Here is a 14,807-nt window from a genome sequence, read left to right on the forward strand (position 1 = left end):
GAAAAATAGAGAGAGAAAGAAAGAGAGAGAGGGAGGGAGGGGAGGGGAGAGGAGGGAGGAGCTTGGAACCAGAACTTATGGAAGCCTGAGCAGAGGAGAGGCTGGGAAACAGAACTGATGGAAGCCTGCTCTTGACCGGGGCGGGGATCTGCAGGGCATCTGTCTCCAGGGCGGAGACGGGGAAGCAGCACGGGATCCCAGCCTCAGGCCTGCACGGACGGTGTTGGTTGGGGTGAGTCTCCCCAAAAGTGTTGCCGCCGTCCGTGATCTCGAGGACGGGTAGGCCTGCGTGCCCCTGGGCTGCTCTCTCACCCGAGGGTCGTTCTCCTCCAGAGCAGAACCCCGCAGCCTCAGGGGTTGCCTGGGGGTGTGTGTTTCAATGCCTCTGCTGTATGACTCTGTGTGTGTGTGTGTGTGTGTGTGTGTGTGTATGTGTCTGTGTGTGTGTCTCCCATTCTCTCTTCTCTCTCTGTCTCTCAGTCTCTGTGTGTTTCTTTCCCACTCTCTGTGGGTTTGTGTGTGCGTGCCCGTGTGCGTGTGTGTCTTTGGCTGCATGTGCCCTGTGCGCCACAAAGCGGTTTCTCGCATGGCGGATTGTCTTTGCTCAGCCTCTTTCTGCGTCTCTGCCTGTTTCATGAGGCTGGTTGTCAATGCTTTTCACCGCCGTGCATCCGCTTTGGGTGTGTGAAAGCCTGGCCCACGTGAGGGGATGCTTCGGTCCCGGAGCAATTGAAGTCTCATCCCCATCCTGAGCGGCCTCTTTTCTAGGATCAAGATGAACACACTGCAGACGAGGACACGAGCCCCACAGGAGCTCTTTGTCCCGCAGGAGACCAGCAGACCCACGTCAGAGAAGATGCTTGAGTCTTTTCACGGCTCTTCTCTGAGAAATGAAGCCACAACACCATACAGTCTGCAAGAGGAAGCCGGGAATGAGAGATGGCAAAACTCCCTGTCCCTGGAACACTGGCCTCCCTGGACAAACCACCCTTTTGGAACACCACCCCTTATGCCCATGGCGGAGGCACGGTGCTGTATCCTGCCTGGGCTCCGGCCTCTGCTCTGTCCTCACTCTTGCTCTGCCTCCCCAGTTTCTGAGGGGTCTGGATGCCTCTGGCTCTGGCAAAATGCCTTCAACAAAGAGGACTTCCCACTACGTCAGGGAGACACGTCCTGGAGACCCGTGTCGCGATTGTTTCTCCGTCCAAACGTCTTTCTTCTTGATTGGGCAGGTCTCATGACCCGGGAGCTCTTGGCTTCCATAGGTGTCTCAGGCAGAGAAGCTTCCTTCTTCTCCACGTTTTACCTCATGGGTGGGTGGATTGCCTAGAATGAGCACTAGGCGACCGTGACTGGCCTTGTCTTCCAGGACAGGTGGTGTCGCATTTCCTCTGCACTTCCTGTCTCATTTTTGAGGGACATCCTCTGCTCTGATCCTGGGTAGACTGACTCCCTTGAATTTCTGGCCGAAACGAATGAAAGGAAAGCAAAGGGACTGGGCTAAAGCTGGGGGCTGGGGCTGGGGCTGGGGCTGGGGCTGGGGCTGGGGCTGGCTGCAGCCGAAGCTGAGTCAGGGCTACCAGGTCGGTGGAGGATTGGGGGTGTTGCGAATTTTGCAGAAACCTCTCTGTTCCTCTGGTAGGCATTTGAAAACGTGGCTTGGGTGAGGCACAGGTGGCCCCACCAACCCCAGGGTCCCAGGTGTTCTTTGATTTTCCTTGGCATTGATGCAAAGGTCACCTGTTTCCCCCTTCCACTGGCACATACCTGGACACCACCCTTTGTTTTGCCATCGCCCCGAATGCCTCCGGTGACACACATTAACAACAACTGCTGTGGGATTGGCCAGTGCCACGCGTGGTCACATGGTCTGCACCTCGGATGCACCTCTGTTCCTCTTTGCAGGTGTCCTGTAAAGCGCGGTCGACTTTCCGGAACCCCAGGGAATTTACAAGCCAGGCAGGCCACTGCTATTTCAAAGGAGGAGGCAGGCAGAGGGCTGATGGATGAGTGAATTTGCAGGGGACACTAGGCCTGGAGACATATGGGATCATTCTGTGCTGCAGCGAGGCCCTCCGGCCTGACCAGATGTGGTTAGCCCATCCTATCTCACTCGCAGAGGGCCAAAATCGGATCTCAACGGGAGCCGGACTCCCGTTCGACGCAGAAAACAGCAGGCGTCCTGAAGCTCCCCATCCCTCGGTGGAAGACCACTCAAGCAGGTCCTGAGGACAGGACCCCTGGGGGTTTGGGCTTGGGACAGGATAAGACACCAGCGGCCCCCTCTCCCACGCCGCTCCAAACAGAACTCAGGATCCAGCCGCCGCCGCGGCGGCAGCAGGAGCATCGCGGCAGCCGCGCGGCGGTGACGATATTTAAAGGGGACGCAGCCTATCTGTCAGGAGTGGAGAGCGAGTTGGCTCAGCCAATGCGCATGCGTGAGGCGTGAGCGGTTTCTCCCGTCACAGTGGTTCCCACGGTTGTCTTAGAAACCAGGCCCCGAGGCTTGGCAGAGCAGGAGCCCTCCGTGGTAGTGATTGGGTGTCCAGGCTCTGAGGATAAGGCCTCACCTCTCCCCGGGTCGAAGAAAACGTCTCCGGATGCCAGGAGTCGGAATGGGCCGAACATGATGATGAAACCCCAGGCAGAGACGGGGGAAGCAGCACGGGATCCCAGCCTCAGGCCTTCACGGACGGTGTTGGTTGGGGTGAGTCTCCCCAAAAGTCGTGCCGCCATCAGTGATCTCGAGGACGGGTCAGCATGCCTGCCCCGGGGCTGCTCTCTCACCAGAGGGCCGTTCTCCTCCAGAGCAGGACCCCGAAGCCTCAGGGGTTGCCTGGGGGGGGAGGTGTGTTTCAATGCCTCTGCTGTATGACTGTATGTGTTTTTGTGTGTGTGTGTGTGTGTGTGTGTATGTGTCTGTGTGTGTGTCTCCCATTTTCTCTTCTCTCTCTGACTCTCGGTCTCTGTGTGTTTCTTTCCCACTCTCCGTGGGTTTGTGCCAGCCGAAGTGGTGTCAGGGCTACCAGGTCGGTGCAGGATTGGTGGTGTTGCGAATTTTGCAGAAAGCTCTTTGCTCCTCTGGTAGGCATTTGAAAACACGGCTTGGGTAAGGCACAGGCGGCCCCCCAACCCCCGGGTCTCAGGTGTTCTTTGATTTTCCTTGGCATTGATGCAAAGGTCACCCGTTTCCCCCTTCCACCGGAACATACCTGGACACCACCCTTTATTTCACCGTCGCCCCGTATGCCTCCGGTGACACAAATTAACACCATCTGCTGTGGGATTGGCCACTGCCACGCGTGGTCAGATGGTCTCCCCCTCGGATTCGCCTCTGTTCCTCTTTGCAGGTGTACTGTAAAGCGCGGTCGGCTTTCCGGAACCCCAGGGCTTTTACAAGCTGGGCAGGCCACTGCTCTTTCAAAGGAGGAGGGAGGCAGAGGGCTGATGGATGAGTGAATTTGCAGCTGACACCAGGCCTTGAGACCTATGGGATCCTTCTGTGCTGCAGTGAGGCTCTGCCGTCCTGACCAGAAGCGGTGAGCCCATCCTATCTCACTCGGAGAGGGCCAAAATCGGATCTCAACGTTAGTCCGGAGAACACAGCAGACGTCCTGAAGCTCCCGCTCCCTCGGTGGAAGTCGGCTCAAGCAGGTCCTGAGGACAGGACCCCTGGCGGTTTGGGCCTGGGACAGGACGAGACACCCGCGGCCCCCTCTCCCACGCCGCCCGAAAGAGGACCCAGGATTCAGCCGCCGCCACGGCGGTAGCAGGAGCATCGCGGCAGCCGCCCATTGGTGGCGATATTTAAAGGGGACGCAGCCTATCTGTCAAGAGTGGAGCGCGAGTCGGCTCAGCCAATGCGCATGCGCGAGGCGCGAGCGGTTTCTCCCGTCACAGTGGTTCCCACGGTTGTCTTAGAAACCAGGCCCCGAGACTTGGCAGAGCAGGAGCCCTCCGTGGTAGTGCTTGGGTGTCCAGGCTCTGAGGCTAGGGCCTCACCTCTCCCCGGGTGGAAGGGAACGTCTCCGGATGCCAAAAGTCGCAATGGGCCGACCATGATGATGAAACCCCAGGCGGAGACGGGGGAAGCAGCACGGGATCCCAGCCTCAGGCCTTCACGGACGTTGTTGGTTGGGGTGAGTCTCCCCAAAAGTCGTGCCGCCGTCCGTGATCTCGAGGACGGGTCGGCATGCCTGCCCCTGGGCTGCTTTCTCACCCGAGGGCCGTTCTCCTGCAGAGCAGGACCCCGCAGCCTCAGGGGTTGCCTGGGGGTATGTGTTTCAACGCCTCTGCTGTATGACCCTATGTGTGTTTGTGTGTGTGTATGTATCTGTGTGTGTGTCTCCCATTTTCTCTTCTCTCTCTGTCTCTCAGTCTCTGTGTGTTTCTTTCCCACTCTCCGTGGGTTTGTGCCAGCCGAAGTTACGTCAGGGCTACCAGGTCGGTGCAGGATTAGTGGTGTTGCGAATTTTGCAGAAAGCTCTTTGCTCCTCTAGTAGGCATTTGAAAACGTGGCTTGGGTGAGGCACAGGCGGCCCCCCCAACCCCCGGGTCCCAGGTGTTCTTTGATTTCCCTTGGCATCGATGCAAAGGTCACCCGTTTCCCCCTTCCACCGGCACATGCCTGGACACCACCTTTTGTTTCACCGTCGAGCCGTATGCCTCCCGTGACACACATTAACACCAACTGCTGTGGGATTGGCCAGTGCCACGCGTGGTCACATGGTCTCCCCCTCGGATTCGACTGTGTTCCTCTTTGCAGGTGTCCTGTACAGCCCGGTCGGCTTTCCGGAACCCCAGGGCTTTTAAAGGCCGGGCAGGCCACTGCTCTTTCGAAGGAGGAGGGAGGCAGAGGGCAGATGGATGAGTGAATTTGCAGCTGACACTAGGCCTTGAGACCTATGGGATCATTCTGTGCTGCAGCGAGGCCCTGCCGCCCTGACCAGAAATGGTGAGCCCATCCTATCTCACTCGGAGAGGGCCAAAATCGTATCTCAACGTGAGTCTGGAGAACACAGCAGGCGTCCTGAAGCTCCCCCTCCCTCGGTGGAAGTCGGCTCAAGCAGGTCCTGAGGACAGGACCCCTGGCGGTTTGGGCCTGGGACAGGACGAGACACCCGCGGCCCCCTCTCCCACGCCGCCCCGAACAGGACCCAGGATCCAGCTGTCGCCACGTCGGCAACAGGAGCATCGCGGCAGCCACGCGGCGGTGGCGATATTTAAAGGGGACGCTGCCTATCTGTCAGGAGTGGAGCGCGAGTCGGCTCAGCCAATGCGCATGCGCGAGGCGCTGCGGTTTCTCCCGCCACAGTGGTTCCCGCGGTTGTCTTAGAAACCAGGCCCCGAGGCTTGGCAGAGCAGGAGCCCTACGTGGTAGTGCTTGGGTGTCCAGGCTCTGAGGCTAAGGCCTCACCTCTCCCCGGGTGGAAGGGAACGTCTCCGGATGCCAGGAGTCGCAATGGGCCGACAATGATGATGAAACCCCAGGCGGAGACGGGGGAAGCAGCACGGGATCCCATCCTCAGGCCTTCACGGACGTTGTTGGTTGGGGTGAGTCTCCCCAAAAGTCGTGCCGCCATCCGTGATCTTGAAGATGGATCGGCATGCCTGCCCCTGGGCTGCTCTCTCACCCGAGGGCCGTTCTCCTCCAGAGCAGGAGCCCGCAGCCTCAGGGTTTGCCTGGGGGTGTGTGTTTCAATGCCTCTGCTGTATGACCCTATGTGTGTTTGTGTGTGTGTATGTATCTGTGTGTGTGTCTCCCATTTTCTCTTCTCTCTCTGTCTCTCAGTCTCTGTGTGTTTCTTTTCCACTCTCCGTGGGTTTGTGCCAGCCGAAGTTGCTTCAGGGCTACCAGGTAGGTGCAGGATTGGTGGTATTGTGAATTTTGCAGAAAGCTCTTTGCTCCTCTGGTAGGCATTTGAAAACGTGACTTGGATGATGCACAGGCGGCCTCCACAACCCCCGGGTCCCAGGTGTTCTTTGATTTTCCTTGGCATCCATGCAAAGGTCACCCGTTTCCCCCTTCCACCGGCACATACCTGAACACCACCCTTTATTTCACTGTCGCCCCGTATGCCTCCGGTGACACACATTAACACCAACTGCTGTGGGATTGGACAGTGCCACGCATGGTCAGTTGGTCTCCCCCTCGGATTCGCCTCTGTTCCTCTTTGCAGGTGTACTGTAAAGCGCGGTCGGCTTTCCAGAACCCCAGGGCTTTTACAAGCTGGGCAGGCCACTGCTCTTTCAATGGAGGAGGGAGGCAGAGGGCTGATGGATGAGTGAATTTGCAGCTGAAACTAGGCCTTGAGACCTATGGGATCCTTCTGTGCTGTAGCGAGGCCCTGCCATCCTGACCAGAAGTGGTGAGCCCATCCTATCTCACTCGGAGAGGGCCAAAATCGGATCTCAACGGGAGTCCAGAGAACACAGCAGACGTCCTGAAGCTCCCGCTCCCTCGGTGGAAGTCGGCTCAAGCAGGTCCTGAGGACAGGACCCCTGGCGGTTTGGGCCTGGGACAGGACGAGACACCCGCGGCCCCCTCTCCCACGCCGCCCGAAAGAGGACCCAGGATTCATCCGCCGCCGTGGCGGTAGCAGGAGCATCGCGGCAGCCGCCCATCGGTGGCGATATTTAAAGGGGACGCAGCCTATCTGTCAAGAGTGGAGCGCGAGTCGGCTCAGCCAATGCGCATGCGCGAGGCGCGAGCGGTTTCTCCCGTCACAGTGGTTCCCACGGTTGTCTTAGAAACCAGGCCCCGAGGCTTGGCAGAGCAGGAGCCCTCCGTGGTAGTGCTTGGGTGTCCAGGCTCTGAGGCTAGGGCCTCACCTCTCCCCGGGTGGAAGGGAACGTCTCCGGATGCCAAAAGTCGCAATGGGCCGACCATGATGATGAAACCCCAGGCGGAGACGGGGGAAGCAGCACGGGATCCCAGCCTCAGGCCTTCACGGACGTTGTTGGTTGGGGTGAGTCTCCCCAAAAGTCGTGCCGCCATCCGTGATCTCGAGGACTGGTCGGCATGCCTGCCCCTGGGCGGCTCTCTCACCCGAGGGCCGTTCTCCTCCAGAGCAGGACCCCGCAGCCTCAGTGGTTGCCTGGGGGGGTGTGTTTCAATACCTCTGCTGTATGACCCTGTGTGTGTTTGTGTGTGTGTATGTGTCTGTGTGTGTGTCTCCCATTTTCTCTTCTCTCTCTGTCTCTCAGTCTCTGTGTGTTTCTTTCCCACTCTCCGTGGGTTTGTGCCAGCCGAAGTTACGTCAGGGCTACCAGGTCGGTGCAGGATTAGTGGTGTTGCGAATTTTGCAGAAAGCTCTTTGCTCCTCTGGTAGGCATTTGAAAACGTGGCTTGGGTGAGGCACAGGCGGCCCCCCCCAACCCCCGGGTCCCAGGTGTTCTTTGATTTCCCTTGGCATCGATGCAAATGTCACCCGTTTCCCCCTTCCACCAGCACATGCCTGGACACCACCCTTTGTTTCACCGTCACGCCGTATGCCTCCGGTGACACACATTAACACCAACTGCTGTGGGATTGGCCAGTGCCACGCGTGGTCACATGGTCTCCCCCTCGGATTCGACTCTGTTCCTCTTTGCAGGTGTCCTGTTTAGCGCGGTCGGCTTTCCGGAACCCCAGGGCTTTTAAAGGCCGGGCAGGCCACTGCTCTTTCAAAGGAGGAGGGAGGCAGAGAGCTGATGGATGAGTGAGTTTGCAGCTGACACTAGGCCTTGAGACCTATGGGATCCTTCTGTGCTGCAGCGAGGCCCTGCCGGCCTGACAACAAGTGGTGAGCCCATCCTATCTCACTCGGAGACGGCCAAAATCGGATCTCAACGGGAGTCCGGAGAACACAGCAGCCGTTCTGAAGCTCCCTCTCCCTCGGTGGAAGTCGGCTCAAACAGGTCCTGAGGACAGGACCCCTGGCGGTTTGGGCCTGGGACAGGACGAGACACCCGCTGCCCCCTCTCCCACGCCGCCCCAAACAGGACCCAGGATCCAGTGGCCACCGCGGCGGCAGCAGGAGCATGGCTGCAGCTGCGCAGCGGTGGCGATATTTAAAGGGGATGCAGCCTATCTGTCAGGAGTGGAGCGCGAGTCGGCTCAGCCAATGCGCATGCGCAAGGCGCGAGCGGTTTCTCCGGTCACAGTGGTTCCCACGGTTGTCTTAGAAACCAGGCCCCGAGGCTTGGCAGAGCAGGAGCCCTCTGTGGTAGTGCTTGGGTGTCCAGGCTCTGAGGCTAAGGCCTCACCTCTCTCCGGGTGGAAGGGAACGTCTCCGGATGCCAGGAGTCGCAATGGGCCGACCATGATGATGAAACCCCAGGCGGAGATGGGGGAAGCAGCACGGGATCCCAGCTTCAGGCCTTCACGGACGGTGTTGGTTGGGGTGAGTCTCCCCAAAAGTCATGCCGCCGTCCGTGATCTCGAGGACGGGTCGGCCTGCGTGTCCCTGGGCTGCTCTCACCCGAGGGTCTTTCTCCTCCATAGCAGGACTGTGCAGCCTCAGGGGTTCCCTGGGGGTGTTTGTTTCAATGCCTCTGCTGTATGACTCTGTGTGTGTGTGTGTGTGTATGTGTGTGTGTGTGTGTGTCTGTGGGCTGAGTCCTGCAAGGTTTTGCATCCTCACCAGTGTCTGGGGCCAGCACCACCCCTCAGTCTCTGAACCCACTTATTTCACCCAATATTGGGTGAGTGGGAAGTTCCACCTTCTCTTGTGGCTGCTTATCTCGTCTTTCCAATGCAGTTAAGAAGGGAAATTATTTTCTCACCATTTTACAGATGAAGAAATGGGACCTGGGGAGGAGCAAAACCCAGAACTGCTGCCCACCACCCTCCCTGCCTGGTGCTTTCCTGGGAACATGTGGGAGCCGCCACCTGGACCTTGGGACCTCCCATCTGTAATTGCAGGCCCCGGTCTGCCTGTGTGGATGTGGAATGTGTCACTCAGGTTCCTGGAGTCCTCCTGAGCTTGTCCAGCAGTGCTGCATTCACTGATGTGCTGAAAGAGGCCTAGGCTCGGACCTCTAGGAATATCCAAGGCATCTTTTTACGCAGAAAACCACCCTCATGCGGTCCTGGGGGCCTCTCTCCATCTTCCTGGGGGTGATGCAATAGAGTATAACTTCCAGGTTGCCGTGGCAGGCCATGGGGAGTTGCCCCCGTTGGAGGGGCAGAGTGGTATTTGTGGGGTGGTAGGAATCATTCAATGCCCACCTGCAACCCCCTGGGCTCACAGCACACTCTTAAGGCCAGTGCTACCAGCTCCCTTGTGTGGATAGAGGAGCTACGGCTCAGAAGCATGCCCACAGCTCCCCCAGGACCCTGAGGCCAGCCTGTGGCAGGGCCTGTGATTTGAACCCCTCTACGAGGCTTCAAATCAGTGCTGTTTGTCCTGGCCTCATAAAACCTGGCTGCCCAGTTGGGATTGGTGTCACCTGCCTTGCTGAACTGGGCACTCCTTGGGAAGAGGGTGGGTGCTGTAAGAAGGCAGTGGATCCTGGCTGTGCAACCTTCGCAGGTGGCTGAACCTCTCTGTCTCAGTTTGCTCATCTGCAAAGGGGGCTGGGATTCCTGCCTACATGCATGTGCTCAAGAGGGAAAGCTGGCCAGGCATGGTGGCTCATGCCTGTAATCCCAGCACTTTGGGAGGCTGAGGTGGGCAGATCACTTGAGGTCAGGAGTTCAAGACCAGCCTGGCCTAAATGGCAAAACCCCATCTCTACTGAAAAAAAAAATACAAAAATTAGCTGGACGTGGTGGCGGGTGCCTGTAATCCTAGCTACTGGGGAGGCTGAAGCAGGAGAATCGCTTGAATCTGGGAGGTGAAGGTTGCAGTGAGCTGAGATCCCACCATTGCACTCCAGCCTGGGTGACAAGAGTGAAACTCCACCTCAAAATAAATAAATAAATAAATAAAATAAAGTAAAAGAGGGAATGCTGAGAGCCGGGCGTGGCCTGTGGCTCTGTAGCTACTCAGGAGGCTGAGTCAGGAGGATTGCTTTAGGCCAGAGATTCCAGGCTGCAGTGAGCTATGATCATGCCTGTGAACAGCTGCTATATTCTAGCCTGGGAAACACAGTGAGACCCTGTCTCTGAAAAAATAAAATATTTTAAAAAGAGTGAATGGTAGGTCAGGGTCTTCTGTGGTGGGGTTGGTCTGGGCAGGGGTGGAGGCCCAGCCAGAGTCACTGGGGTCATTGAGGGACTGGTGACAAGAATGCACAGCCCTGACCAGGGAAGCACCCAGGGAGCCTTCCCCGTGAGGGGGGACCTGGCCTCGCCCTGGCCTCGCCCCGGCTGTGTGTTGGAACCAGCATGGAGGGAAGCCAGGCCCGGTGCACTCTGCCCAGGGGGATGTAGTTTGGCCAGTGGGGGCTGCCATCAGAGGCTGTCCTTACTGTGGGGTTGCTGTGGACGCTTTCCCTTCCGTAGCCTGGAACCTTGGGTCCCCATGCCCTCCAGCTCTGTGTCTCCTTCGTGGGCACCAGGAAGACACATTCCCTGGCCTCCTTTCCAGTGGCTGGCTGTGGAAGGAAGCGCCTGGGGTCAGGTGGGTGTAGGTGGGTACGTGGCATCATAAGGACATATTTTTGTAGAGAGAATTACATTCTTTCTTCCAATTTTTTATTATAAAAGTTTTCCAATTGAAACCACCCACACCCCAAGCCTGGGGCCGGCCTCCCATCACTGCCTTCTCAGCCCCAGGGGAGGCCTCCTTCTTTCTGCATGGCCTCTGGGCCCATCTGAGCATTCCTCTTCCATGATGGGAGAAACGCCTGGTGGGGGAGAAGTGGATGTGGGTGTCCAGGAGAGTCTCAAATCCCAATGGCTGACCTGGAATCCCCCCTGCACACCTCTCCTCCTGGTGCCCGGAGGGGGTGCCCACTCTGCTGCCAGGGATTTCCTGAGCAGCTGCTCTGACCACAGCCAGGGAAGAGTCCTTGCAGGAACTCTGTGGGCTGGGCCTGCCCTCCCCAGCCTTGGCATCTTCTTGTTGGTGTCTGAGTTTGAGTCTGTTCTGTGGGCTCTGTGGGAGGTGGGCCCAGCTTCTCACCATGCAGGACCCCTCACCCAGAGCCTGAAACCCTCTTTGACTAACATGCCTCTGGGTTCCTTCACTGGCCCTGCCCAGTCACATCCCATGGGAAGAAGGACTGGCTGCTTGGGGTTCTCAGACCCTAGCCTGGGAAAACCAGTCTGAGGTCAGGGATAACCCTTGGCCCTGCCTCTGATTGGGCCCTGAGTTAGGTGGGGTTCTTCCCTGCTGGGGGTCCTGGAGGCATGGGAGGGTTTTGGGGTTCTGTGTGAGAGAGGCCTCAGTCCCTTCAGTTCTCAGAGATTCCCCCAAGGCTGTGTGTCTGATCCATTGCTTTACATAAGAGAGGAATTGGAGCCAGGCAAAGCCCAGGATTAAAATGGGTGGTGGAGGGGGGAAGCTGTGATTTGAATGTGTCCCTCTAAAAACACATGTTGGAAACTCAGTCCTCAATGCAACAGTGTTGGGAGGTAGGGCCTAAGGGGAGGTGTTTAGGATGATCCATGGATGATCCATGCAGGTAACAAAAGGCCTCGAGGCTGGGCATGTGTTCTCTCACTCTCTCACACTCTCTTGCCATGTGATGCCTTCTGCCATGTGATGACACAGCAGGAAGGCCCTCGCCAGATGCAGCCCCTCAAACTTGGACTTCCCAGCCTCCAGAATCATGAGCCAAATCATCTTCTATTTTTTATTTTTTATTTTTTTTGAGACAGAGTCTTGCCCCGTCACCCAGGCTGGAGTTCAGTGGCATGATCTCTGCTCACTGCAAGCTCAGCCTCCTGGGTTCACACCATTCTCCTGCCTCAGCCTCCCAAAGAGCTGGGATTACAAGTGTCCGCCACCACGACTGGCTAATTTTTGTGTTTTTAGTAGAGATGGGATTTCACCATGTTGGCCAGGCTGGTCTCGAACTCCTGACCTCAAGTGCTCCACCCACCTTGGCCTCCCAAAGTGCTGGGATTACAGGCATGAGCCACCACACCCGGCCTTTTTTGTTTTCTTATAAGGAGGTGAGTTGTATTGAATCAGGGCCCACTCCAATCAGGTGTGACTGCGTCTTCACTTGATTATATCTGCAAAGGCCCTATTTCCAAAAAGGTTGCATTCATAGGTACCAGGGGTTGAGGCTTTAACATATCTTTTAAAATTTTTATTATTTTTTTGAGACAGAGTCTTGCTCTGTCGTGCAGGCTGGAGTGCAGTGGCGGGATCTTGGCTCACTGCAACCTCCACTTCCTGGGTTCAAGAAATTCTCTTGCCTCAGCCTCCCAAGTAGCTAGAATTACAGGCGTCCCCACCCACCCCACCATGCCCGGCTAATTTTTGTATTTTTATTAGAGCTACGGTTTCACCATGTTGGCCAGGCTGGTCTCGAGCTCCTGATCTCAAGTGATCCACTTGCCTCAATTTCCCAAAGTGTAACATACCTTTTTGGGGGACAGAATTCTACCCACAAATTCTAGATAAGGAGGCATTGCTTCTTTTTTCTTCTGGTATTGAATGTCACTTTGGAGAAGTCTGATGTCAAGTTGGTTTTCTTTGCTTTATAAGATACTTGGTCTTTCTGTCTGGCTGCCTAAAGGATTATTTCTTTATCTTTAAAGTCCAGTGATTTTACAAAGGCATGTTTTGTGTTGACTGTTCTGGGCCAACACACACAAGTATACAGCATGCACTTTTACAGGCAGGCGCAAGTCTGCCTGCATTTCAATAAAGAGGTCTTGAATGATAGTTTCAATCCTCGTTCAGCAGGTGCTGTGGTGCACACCTGTGGTCCCAGCTACTCAGGATGCCAGAAGTTCAAGGCCAGCCTGGGCAACGCTAGCTTATATGAGATCACCTCTCACATAAATCAAGCAGTCAATACTTGTTCTGATCTGTTAGAGTATTTTCTATCGTATATGTACGCTGGAGCCCCTTTACTGTTTTTGTTTTGTTTTGTTTTGTTTTGAGACAGAGTCTCGCTCTGTTGTCAGGCTGGAGTGTAATGGCACAATCTCAGCACACTGCAACCTCTGCCTCCTGGGTTCAAGCGATAGTCCTGCCTCAGCCTACCGAGTAGCTGGGATTACAGGCACACATCACCATGCCCGGCTAATTTTTGTATTTTTAGTAGAGATGGGGTTTCACCATCTTGGCAAGGCTGGTCTTGAACTCCTGACCTTGTGATCCAACTGTCTTGCCTCCCAAAGAGCTGGGATTACAGGCGGAAGCCACCGCACCCGGCCCTTTACTGGTCTTTTATAGTCACTTTCTCTCTAATCCTTTTTAATCTCTTTCTTCTTTCTTTCTATTTGCTCACTTTTTCCTTTTTTACGTGATTTTTGTGGTGTCTGTGCTCTCGTATTACCTGTAACTTCATTTCTTCATTTCTGAAATCGTTTTGTCTTTTTCTTCAGTTTCCTTCCTGAATTCTGTCATTTCCTACCACAGACTCCGCTGCCGTTTGGCCACCTCTTCCCTGTGTTCTTATTCTGTGTTTATTCTAGATGAAGTTCTTGTTGGAATATTAGATCATGATTTTCATCTGGTTTTTGGCAGTATTTGTCTGATGAGATTTCTTCATTTGTAGGAAAATAGCACTGCTTTTATTTTTTATTTTTATTTTTTAAGACTGCAGCTTGCTCTGTGACCCAGGCTGGAGTGCAGTGGCACAATCGTAACTCACTAGAGCCTTGACCTACAGCCTGCACTCGAGCAATTCTGCTGCCTCTGCCTCCGGAGCAGCTGGGGACTACAGGTGCATGCCACCATGCCTGCCTGGGTTTCTTTTTTAATTTTTTTTTTTGAGAGAGGGTCTCCCTCTGTCACCCAGGCTGGAGTGCAGTGGCGCAATCTCAGCTCACTGCAATTTCTACCTCCTGGGCTCAAGCGATTCTCCCATCTCAGCCTTCTGAATAGCTGGGACTACAGGTGCACACTATTGTGCCTGGGAATTTCTTTGTATTTTTTTTTTTTTTTTTTTTTTGTAGAGACAAGTTTTCACGATGTTGTCCAGGCTGGTCTCGAACTGCTGGGCTCAAGTGATCTGCCCACCTCGGTCTTCCAAAGTATTGGGACTATAGGCGTAAGCCACCATGCCTGGCCTTTTTTTTTTTTTTTAAGTTAGGCACTTAGGTCTCCTTATGTTGGCCAGGCTTATCTTGAACTCCTGGCCTCACTCAATCCTCCCGCCTCTGTCTTTCCCACAAAGTGCTGGTGTTACTGGAAAAGGGGGGGCTCTGATCCAGACCCCAAGAGAGATCTCTTTGATCTCATGCGAGAAAGAATTTGGAGTAAGTTCACAGAGTAAAGTGAGAGCAAGTTTATCAGGAAAGTAAAGGGATGAAGAGGAACTGAGGTCTCCTCCCCTCCCTTTTGAGACCTTACAAGGTAACCTCCAGACGTTGCCATGGCATCTGTAAACTGTCATGGTGCTGGTGGGGGTGTCTTTTAGCAGCTAATGCATTCTAATTGGCATATAATGAGCCATGAGGACAATCAGAGGTCACTCTCGTGGCCGCCTTGGTTTTGGTGGGCTTTGGCTGGCTTCTTTACTGCAACCTGCTTTATCAGCAAGGTCTTCATGACCTGTATCTTGTGCTGACCTCCTATCTCATCCTGTGACTTAGAGTGCCTAACCTCCTGGGAATGCAGCCCGGCAGGTCTCAGCCTCATTTTACCCAGCTCCTGTTCAAGATGGAGTTGCTCTGGTTCCAACGCCTCTGACATTGGGATTTCAGGCGTGAGCCACTGCACCTGGCCAGCATTGCTTTTGGAAGTGGAGAGCGT

The 14,807-nt window shown here is 55.5% G+C and overlaps 1 protein-coding gene and 1 long non-coding RNA gene across 2 annotated transcripts; one reads left to right on the forward strand and one right to left on the reverse strand.

Moving 5' to 3' along the window:
• Window positions 1-75: 75 nt before the first annotated feature.
• LOC129138416 (protein FAM27D1-like) lies at window positions 76-747 on the reverse strand. Its single transcript, XM_063796154.1, is given in 1 exon segment — window positions 76-747. A coding segment is annotated over 1 exon segment (672 nt).
• A 5,432-nt stretch (window positions 748-6,179) lies between these two features.
• LOC129138417 (uncharacterized) lies at window positions 6,180-10,119 on the forward strand. The gene is made up of 3 exons (XR_008541655.2): window positions 6,180-6,968; window positions 7,596-8,384; window positions 8,777-10,119. It is a non-coding gene; the product is annotated as an uncharacterized LOC129138417 (long non-coding RNA).
• Window positions 10,120-14,807: the final 4,688 nt, after the last annotated feature.

This window comes from Pan troglodytes, chromosome 17 (assembly GCF_028858775.2).
Source record: "Pan troglodytes isolate AG18354 chromosome 17, NHGRI_mPanTro3-v2.0_pri, whole genome shotgun sequence".
Taxonomy (NCBI): domain Eukaryota; kingdom Metazoa; phylum Chordata; class Mammalia; order Primates; family Hominidae; genus Pan; species Pan troglodytes.